The 9,934-nt window shown below is 45.5% G+C and overlaps 2 protein-coding genes across 2 annotated transcripts; both read right to left on the reverse strand.

Annotated features, from left to right (window-relative positions):
* Positions 1-4,505: 4,505 nt before the first annotated feature.
* On the reverse strand, positions 4,506-5,714 carry LOC140860900 (uncharacterized). Its single transcript, XM_073263900.1, has 2 exons — positions 5,068-5,714; positions 4,506-4,929 (listed from the first exon to the last, which is right to left on the reverse strand). The coding sequence occupies exons 1-2, from the start codon at positions 5,712-5,714 to the stop codon at positions 4,506-4,508; spliced, it is 1,071 nt and encodes a 356-aa protein (XP_073120001.1).
* A 2,422-nt stretch (positions 5,715-8,136) lies between these two features.
* LOC140860901 (uncharacterized) lies at positions 8,137-9,273 on the reverse strand. The gene has a single exon (XM_073263901.1). It carries the CDS (start codon positions 9,271-9,273, stop codon positions 8,137-8,139), a length of 1,137 nt encoding a protein of 378 aa, XP_073120002.1.
* Between the last annotated feature and the right edge of the window lie 661 nt (positions 9,274-9,934).

The following is a 9,934-nucleotide window of genomic DNA, read 5'->3' on the forward strand; positions in this document are numbered from 1 at the left end:
AAAACTGGGCTGAACCTTATATCTAATAATAATCCTATAATTGGGTCAACCCTCTTAAACCCATATTGAACGGGTTTGGGTTAAAATAATTTCCCGGGGTATCAATAGTACCTCCCTAACTGGTCTAAAAGAAGAATGAATTTAGACCAAGAAATGCAGTTCGGACCCCGTACTACCCATACTTCAATCAGACAGTCCAAAATTGAATCCGAGGGATGTGTTTCTTTGAACGGTCCAGATCAGGATCCGCGTGATGTGCTTTTTATGAACGGCCCAGATGCTTCTTGACGGTTCGCCTCCCGAGGCTTTGGAGGCCTTGAACTGTCTCGTCCTGAGCCGTAGATCGAGATGATAATCAACGGTCTAGATCAATTCATTACCTCTATAAATATGTCAGTAAAATTTCATTTTTTACTTTTCACTCTTGTACTGTTACGCTGTCAAAATTTTGAAAGCTCGCCCGGCCCGGACTACTACTTCTGTCTTATTTGTGTCAGTCCCGAGCTACAACTCTTTTACCTGTAAGTCCTATCGTCCTTACACTAGGTTGATTAATATGTCTTCCCCAGATGAAACATCTGTTAGAGAAATAGTAGCATTTGTTGAAGCACCCAATTCTCCCTCTAATAACCCCGAGCCCTCCGATTTCGATAATCCAAGCTCAGAGCTGGATTTATCGGAGACTCGAGAGGAAAAATTAAAGCAACTGCACAGACTCAGGTCGGATGAGGCCCGATTATCTGCCAAGGGAAAACAATGGTATGAAGTATTGGCCTCCCATATAAGTCCAGACCTGGGTCCCCTCCTTAGGGAGAGATCGGGCATGCCCGATACATATGATCTTATAATTCCGAGCCGTAAAGACCGGGCTCACAGACCTCCCCCTAACTTCTTGAGCTTCAGCCTAGACCAAATCAAGATGGGTCTAAGATTTCCCGTCCCGAGCTGCGTATCCTATCTCTGTCAATATTTTTGTGTGTGTCCAAGTCAGTTATCCCCGAACTCTTTTAGTTCAATTCTATTATTAGGTGTCCTTTTTTGTTTCTTCCGAATTCCATTAGACATAGGAAATTTCATTTATTTCCTGCAAATTAAAAAAACTGCCCCGGGACGCTTCTATATTTCCATGCGACCCGAATACCCCTTTTTGAAGGGTAAGCCTAGCTCACACAAGGGCTGGACAAACAGATATTTTTTTGTTAAACCCAATCAGCCCTGGGAATGTCGGTCCAACTGGGTTATGAATTTCACCACCCCTGAACCCCCAGCACTGCCCACTCATGACTTCACCAACTTTATCAACACAATGTCCGCGCAAACCTTTGATATTGAGAACCTGATTGAGGAGGATCTGCTCTGTCTTTATGGATTCAGTGGGAAGGGAGTAGAGATCCAAGGGGATGTAGGTAGTACCCCTGTATCCGTACTATCTTTATTTACCCTTTTGCCAATATATTTATTTATTGTGTTTCTCCTTGTTCAGACGACAGGATCATATCTGCCACCATGCCTGCTAACTTCAGAGCTGCTTTGAAGAATTTAAAACGGAAGAAATCTGAAGATGTAGAGGCCAGCTCTCATCCCGAACCAGAGACCACTGCTCCCTCCAAGAAGAAATCCTCCAAATCCAAGGAGCAAGGACATACTGTGGGAGCTTCCGCCGCAGCCTTCCCCTTTACCCGTCCGAGCTCATGGAAAAGGCCCGATAGAGGAGTTTGAATCTCAATCGGACCCCGTGCCTCGAGGCATGGCTTTCCAGACCGGGACTCCCGAGATGTCCTTATTTTCACAGCCCGACCCCCAAGGGAGCCTGGGCATAATGCAAAACCTGATCTCCCGGTCTGACGTAAAGATCCTACAAGTTGTGCCCCACCTGGAGGCTGAGGAAAACTTTTCTCTGGCTTTCCTGCAGGTATATTATTTTTTAACTTCATAACTTGTATCCCGAGCTAGTATTTATCCTTGTATATTATCACAGGCCTTAGCTTGGGGAGGGGAGATTACTAGCCGAGTTTTCAAAACCCGAGAGGAGCATGCCATGAACCAGGAGGCTTTTGTGACTCGGATTTCTGAACTCACGCGGAGGACCCGTGAGATGAAAAAAGAATATGAAGAAGAACAGGCCGGGATGAGGGCTGAGATTGAGTCCTATCGTACTGCCCTGGAAACTGCCAATACTAAAATTGCCGAGCTGGAGGTGGAAAAAGTCGAGTCAGAGAGCCAAGTACGGGCCCTGACCAAAGAATTAGATATTGCCAAGGAGGTCGGGAAGAAGGAGTTCTTGAATTCCGCTGATTTTGCTAATGCCGTGGCTGAGAAGGCGACTACCTTCTTTGACGAGGGTTTCAAGGGGTGCTTAAACCAGTTCAGGGCTAATGGGTACTCAGAGGCGAGCACCCCGCCCTTTTCCTAGATTGTACCAAGGCTCTCGATGACATGCCTGATGAGGACTCGGAGGAGGCCGAGCTGGAGCAGCCAGAAAATCCCGCCCAGAGCTCAAAGCCTCAAGATGCCTCCGCTCCTTGATTATTTTTGTTCCTGTTGTATTTGTTTAAAAACATAATCTTAATGGTAGACCCTGTGCGGTCAGTGATTTTGGTTGTTGCCCAGGTCGGGCTAATACATTGTTTACTGTTCCGTGCATGAATGTTTTTGCCCAGTTCGGGCTTCTTTAAAAATTCTCATATTCTAACATGGTTTTACTTTTATAAATGTGCATACAAGTCCAGCCACAGAATTTATTAAGTATAGATCATTTAAGGGCCCGACCTACACATACCCGGACTGGCTGAAATCCAGTTGAGTCGAAGTTTTACCGAGTAAATTACTGAGAGCCCGGGCTACCTGTACCCAGACTGGATAAACAATAAATGTTGTCATTAAAGCCCGACCTACATGTTACCGGACTGATTGAATCAAGCCCATTTAAATATTTAAGAGTCCGACCTACATGTACCTGGACTGGCTAAAAGTTTAATCAAGGATTTATTAAGTGCAACTCATTGAAGGCCCGACCTACATATACCAGGACTGGCCAAAAGCTTAGTCTTTTTGATCGTGCAACACATTGTATGGCTGACCTATATATACCAGGACTGGCCGAATTCAAATTGAGCCTCAAAATAAAACTATTCAAGCCTTACTGCAGTCTTTGATATCGATCCGAACTTTGAACTTTTAAGTACCATAAATGTGATTTTTTGAGTGCCAGACCTGCCTGGGTTTTGAGTTCCACTGATGTGGGCCACTGAGGTGGACTTTGAGTGCCATACCTGCCTGGGCTTTGAGTTCCACTGATGTGGACTTTGTGCTTCAGATCTGCCTGGGCTTTGAGTTCCACTGATGTGGCCCTTGAATGCCAGACCTGCCTGGGCTTTGAGTTCCACTAATGTGGTCTTTGAGTTCCAGACCTGCCTGGGGTTTGAGTTCCACTGATGTGGGCTTTGTGCGCCAGACCTTCCCGGGCTTTGAGTTCCACTGATGTGGTCCTTGAATGCCAGACCTGCCTGGGCTTTGAGTTCCACTAATGTGGTCCTTAAGTGCCAGACTTGTCTGGGCTTTGAGTTCCACTGATGTGGGATTTGTGCGCCAGACCTGCCTGGGCTTTGAGTTCCACTGATGTGGTTCTTGAATGCCAGACCTGCCTGGGCTTTGAGTTCCACTAGTGGTTCTTGAGTGCCAGACCTATCTGGGCTTTGAGTTTCACTGATGTGGGATTTGTGCGCCAAACCTTCCTGGGCTTTGAATTCCACTGATGTGGTCCTAGAATGCCAGACCTTCCTTGGCTTTGAGTTCCACTAATGTGATCCTTGAGTGCCAGACCTTCCTGGGCTTTGAGTTCCACTGATGTGGGCCACTGAGGTGGACTTTGTGTGTCAGACCTGCCTGGGCTTTGAGTTCCACTGATGTGGTCCTTGAGTGCCAGACCTGCCTGGGCTTTTGAGTTCCACTGATGTGGGCTACTGAGGTGGACTTTGTGTGCCAGACCTGCCTGGGCTTTGAGTTCCACTGATGTGGTCCTTGAGTGCCAGACCTGCCTGGGCTTTGAGTTCCACTGATGTGGGCCACTGAGGTGGACCTTGAATAAAGGATGTTACCAAAAATCAGAGGATGTTCCATAAAACAGAACTGACTCTTGCAACATTCAAAAAACAAAATTGACACTAAAACAGGACTGACCCTGATGTAAACAAAACAGGACTGACTGTAACGCAAAGACGGCTGGTTAAGAACCAGCTTAGTAAGATAATATGACGAGACCCGAGCTGAGCTACTAGGGATAGTATTGTTTTTAAATGCTGAGCATTCCACGGCCTTTTACCCTTTTTTCCTTGGGGATCTTCCAAGTAATATGCACCTATTCCAGCTTTTCCTATCACTTTGAATGGGCCTTCATACTTGGCCTCTAGCTTTCCTCTTTCCCCTGGATGTTGTATCTTTCGCATAACCAGGTCTCCCTCCTGGAAAACCTTAGGGTATACTCTTTTGTTGTAGGCCTGGGTCATTCACTTGCGATAGGTTGCGAGCCTAATTGCAGCTCGGGACCTGTGCTCTTCAAGTAAGTCCAAATCCATTGCTCGCAATTCTTGATTGTTTGCCCCATATGCAATTATTCTAGCACTCTCTTGTCCAATTTCTGCTGGGAGAACAGCTTCAGTCCCACACACCATATTGAAAGGAGTTTCACCCGTACCGGATCGAGTTGTAGTTCGGTAAGACCACAATACGGAAGGGAGTTCGTCCGCCCACTTGCCCTTGGCTGCATCCAGTCGTGTCTTAAGAGCCTGGACTATCGTTCTGTTAGTAACTTCGACCTGTCCATTCCCTTGCGGGTATGCTACAGAGGTGAAAACTTGTTCGATATTCATTTCTTGACACCATGCTCGGACTTTGGATCCACAGAACTGTCTTCCATTGTCTGATGCTAACCTGCGAGGGATTTCGAAGCGACACACTATATTTTTCCATAGGAAACTGAGCACTTCGTTTTCTGTAATTTTAGTTAGGGGCTCGGCTTCCACCCATTTGGAAAAATAATCGACTGCGACCAACAAAAATTTCCTTTACCCCGTGCTAACAGGGAATGGCCCTACAATGTCCATCCCCCACTGATCAAAAGGACAAGCGACCACCACTGCCTTCATGTATTCTGCAGGTCTCCACTGTAGGTTAGCACGTCTTAGGCAATTATAACATGAATTAACCAGATCTGATGAGTCTTTCCGCATAGTAGGCCAGAAGAATCCCGCCAGGAGTGCTTTTCGAGCTAGGGCAAGACTGCCCAGGTGACTACCACAAGACCCTTCATGAATTTCTCGTAGTACATAATTAGCCTCGTCAGGACCCAGAAATTTTAACAAAGGCTGAGAGAAAGATCTTTTGAACAAGATATGATCGATCATGACAAAGCGAAGAGCCCTTCTCTTTACCTCCTTAGCTTTCTTATTATCGCTTGGTAGTTCTTTCTTGGTCAGATACTGATATATATCATATCTCCAGTCTCCCTCTGGTACCTGAGCTATAATATCATCGAGAGTTTCGAGCTGGGAAACAAGTTCCCGACCTGGAACAATGGGATCAGGTCGGTTGCTGAGGGCACTGGCTAGGCGGGCTAAGTGGTCTGCTTTAATATTTTCAGTTCGGGGGATGAGCTCCAAATTTAACTCGGTGAAACCTTCTTTGGCTTTGTACAGTGCTTTGACATACCTCAGCATCTTCCTATCTTTGCATTCAAATTTCACGTTACTCTGTTGGATTGCTAATTGGGAATCAAAATACAGAATAGCTCGGGAGATACCCAAGTTTCGTGCTGCTTTGAGCCCAAATAATAATGCCTCATATTCTGCGTCATTGTTTGAGGCTTTGAAGTCTAATCTGATTGAAATATTAGTTTCTTCACCCCAAGGTGAGATGATCACAATTCCAGCTCCGCTCCCGGACTGACATGATGACCCATCTACAAAAATTTCCATAGCTTTTCTTGTTCTAGTTGAACTATCTCTGCCAAGAAATCAGCTAGGGCTTGAGCCTTTATGGTTGTCCGAGGCTCAAATTTGATGTCATACTCACTCAGATCTGTAATCCATCTGATAAGTCTCCCCGATGTGTCCGAATTGGTTGCAATTTTTCCCAAAACGCTGTTGGTGAGCACGGTGATGGGATGTGACAAAAAGTAAGGACGCAATTTTCTTGCGATGATGACTAAAGCTAAGGCAAGCTTCTCCTGGGTTAAGTAATTGAGTTCGGCTCCCTTCAAGGCATGACTCACAAAATAAACGGGCTGATGATTTGTTCCGTCCCTCCTGACCAAGACCAAACTGGCTGCTCGGGGTGTGACTGCCAAATATAAGAACAATGCTTCCCCATGGGTAGGCTTATTCAGCACAGGCAATTGCTTTAAGTAAGCCTTCAAGTCCTGGAAGGCTTTCTCACTTTCCTCGTTCCATTCAAAATTTTTCTTCCTTCGTAGTGCCTTGAATAAATAGAGGCTTTTATCTGCTGATCGGCTTATAAACCGGGCCAGTGCTGTAATTCTTCCCGTTAATCTCTGTACTTCCTGTATATTCTTGGGGGAGCTCATAAAAATGATGGCTTGGACCATTTCGGGATTAGCTTCGATTCCCCTTCTTGTAACCATGTAACCAAGAAACTTTCCAGCTCGGACTCCGAAAGTACACTTGCTGGGGTTTAGCTTAAGCTGATAGCGCTTCAAAGTCTGAAAAGTTTGAGTTAGGTCGGTAATGAACTGGTCTGCAGTTCGGGTCTTGACCAGGATATCATCTACATAAACCTCAATATTTTTGCCAATTTGCTGCTCGAATACTCTGTCCATCAACCTTTGGTATGTAGCCCCAGCATTTTTGAGTCCAAACGGTATGACCACATAGCAATAAGTTCCTGTCGATGTGACAAAACTCACCTTGTTCTTGTCCTCTTTTGCTAAGGGAAATCTTTAGGGCATGCTATATTTAAATCTCGAAAATTTACACACATACGCCATTTTCCCGTGGACTTGGGAACCAGGACGATATTAGACAACCAGGTCGGGAAATATATTTCCTCAATGTGTCCAGCCCTGAGTAACTCGTCCACTTTCTCCTTTATTACCGCATCTTTTTCGGGACCGAAGTGGCGTTTCTTTTGAATCACAGGGCAACAATCCCTTGTTATATTGAGTTTATGCTCTGCGACCTCCCGACACACCCCTACCAGGTCAGAAACTGACCATGAAAAGATGTCTTTATTTTCTTTCAAGCATTCCAGTAGTGGTTGTTTCAGCTGTGCTTCAAGGATGCGAGCAATTTTTACCGTCCCCGAAGGAGGGGAGATCATGATTTCCTCAATGTCTTTTTCAGCGGTGACAGATGTATCTTCTATCAGGTTGACCTTCTCCATGCCGGAAAGTCCAGGTCTGTCAACTCTATCAGTCCTGGTCACCTTTTGCTCTATTCTGACCTCCTCCACATAACATTTGCGAGCAATAACTTGATCACCTTGTACTTCACCGACCTCCTTACCAACTGGGAACTTTATTTTCTGATGCAGAGCTGATGCGACAGCCATGAAAGTGGTCATGGCATGTCTACCCAGTATGGCGTTATAGGCAGACGGAGCATCTACTATAATAAAGCTCACAATCCTGGTCTTGCGACCGTTGCCTTTCCCAAGAGTTAGGGGTAGATGTACTAACCCAACAGGCCGGATTGCATGACCCGTGAAACCAAAGAGTGAAGTAACGACGGGCTCCATTTTGTACTGCCCCAGGTCCATTTGATCGATAGCTTCTTGGAATAGAACATTGACAGAACTGCCTGAATCCACAAATATCTGGGCCACATCGTAATTCACGACCATGGCCCTTATTACCAGTGCATCATTATGGTTGCTAGAAACCCCTTTTAAATCTTCCGGCCCAAAAGAGAAGGTCGGGCCAGTGTTGACAGTCTGATTGTCAATCTCCATATTTATTAATTTTCGGCTGCTAGTTTTCCTCGCTCGATTAGAATCTCCATCAGTAGGGCCTCCGAAAATCATATTGATAATTCCTCGAGCAGGAGGGGCCGGTCTTTGATGAGCTCGGTCATCTCTGTGCTGGTCTTTATTTGGATGATTGAAGTCTTCTTGAGGGGGAGCAGTTCAGGCTCTTTGTCTTGACCTTCCTTCCTGTCCCCTGTTCGGGCGATACCCCTCTTGACGGGTCAATATATTTTTTAATTCAGAGTGTTGCTGTATTATCCTTTCAATCTCTTGATCTAATTGACGACAGTTCTCCGTAGTGTGCCCATACTCATTATGAAAGTGACAATATTTATCCGATTCCCTATTCTGAGGTCCCTTTTCAGTCCATGGAGGCCTTTGCGTGAGTTTCCAATCGTCACAAATTTGAAGAGCTCGGACTTTGCTCATGGGCAAAGGAGTGAAAGAGGTGAATTCTCCCAATAGTGCGGGTTGGAATGACTGTCCCATCCCAGAATTACTGCTCGGAACCCTATTGTTCTTTGGACTTTTTGGCCGTTCCCTCTTCACAGCTGCTCGAGAGACCTGTATTTCTTCCATGTTGACATATTTCTCAGCTCGGGCGAGTAATTCCTCGTATGTCTCCGGCAACCTCTTTATTAGAGATTTGAGAAAATCTTTTGTATCCAGCCCTTGCATGAAGGCACTGATGAGCAGGTCTGGGGTAGCCATGGGTACCTCGAGAGCCGAGGCACTAAACCTGCGGATATATGTTCTCAAATTTTCATGTTCTCGTTGCTTGATTGCAAAGAGACTGAAAGTAGTGGTAGGATGCTTTTTGCTACTAGCAAAGTGATGCAAAAAGGATTTGCTAAAATCCTTTAATTCCTTGATCTCCCCAGGGCGTAGCATATTGAACCATTGCTGGGCTGGTCCTATGAGAGTTGTAAGGAAAGACCTGCACTTAATCTGGTCAGAGTATTTATGTAACAGAGCTGCATTCTCGAAGCGTGCTAAATAGTCTTCAGGATCTTTTTTACCATCATACTCCCCGACGTGAGGCAATTTGAATTGTTTGGGGAGATCAGCGTCCAATATCTCCTGAGTAAAAAGAATGTTTCTGGTTGTCGTAGCTAGGTACCCGGCCTGCTTCTTTCTTAGCTGCTCCATCTCCTCCTTCAACTTTTTGATCTCCTCGAGGTGGGAATTATGATTGGGGTGCGGGGGATTGGCCTCACCCCTTTGCGCCAAAGCCCTCTGAACAGCCCGAGTTACTAACTCCTCTAAATTTGGGTGATTTCCATTCTGATTAGCCATCGAAACTCTTTTTCTTCAAATTTCCACACACGGCGCCAATTGATGATGTCGGAATTTTACCTCGGGTTCGGTCTGATAGAATGGATCCTCCAACTCCTTTATGAAGCAGGTCGGGTCGGGCTCCACGTAGATCTGCACAAGCAACAGCTAGGTCAAGGGGCGCCGAAGGTGTTTTCGGCGTGACCCCTCCGATGCCTAAGTCAATGGCTTGAAGACAGAGAGTATGATTAATGCGAAAACTGAGAGATATGAGTGAGTGAATGTGTGATGAATAGTGAATAGTGAGTAATGAATAATGAATAATCACAACCATAACAATACCTGTATTTATAGGAAAAAAATAGTAAGTTACCTAGTCGAATTGTAACATGTCCCTGACTAGGACTCTTCATCCATTGGTCCCTTAGTAGGCTTATCTCTATCTCGTGAATATTTGAAAAGATCCACGCTTATCTCATATATATCAGAGTCCTACTTGAACTCGAAAACCTACCAAGCCCACTGGGCCCCAGCTCGGGTCGGCCCATTAACAGCAGTTCAGGTCTTGACGTGCCCTAACAGGTAGAAAACTGGGCTGGACCTTATATCTAATAATAATCCTATAATTGGGCCAACCCTCTTAAACCCATATTGAACGGGTTCGGGTTAAAATAATTTTCCG

Source organism: Henckelia pumila, chromosome 4, assembly GCF_033568475.1.
Source record: "Henckelia pumila isolate YLH828 chromosome 4, ASM3356847v2, whole genome shotgun sequence".
NCBI classification, from domain to species: Eukaryota; Viridiplantae; Streptophyta; class Magnoliopsida; order Lamiales; family Gesneriaceae; genus Henckelia; species Henckelia pumila.

Excerpts from the sequence above, each read along its gene's own strand:
- LOC140860901 (XM_073263901.1), bottom strand. The coding sequence starts at position 9,273 with ATGGCTAATCAGAATGGAAATCACCCAAATTTAGAGGAGTTAGTAACT.
- LOC140860900 (XM_073263900.1), bottom strand. The coding sequence starts at position 5,714 with ATGCTGAGGTATGTCAAAGCACTGTACAAAGCCAAAGAAGGTTTCACC. Across the intron at positions 4,930-5,067 it reads CCATTCCCTGTTAGCACGGG|GTTAGCATCAGACAATGGAA; the intron begins GTAAAGGAAATT and ends AATCCCTCGCAG.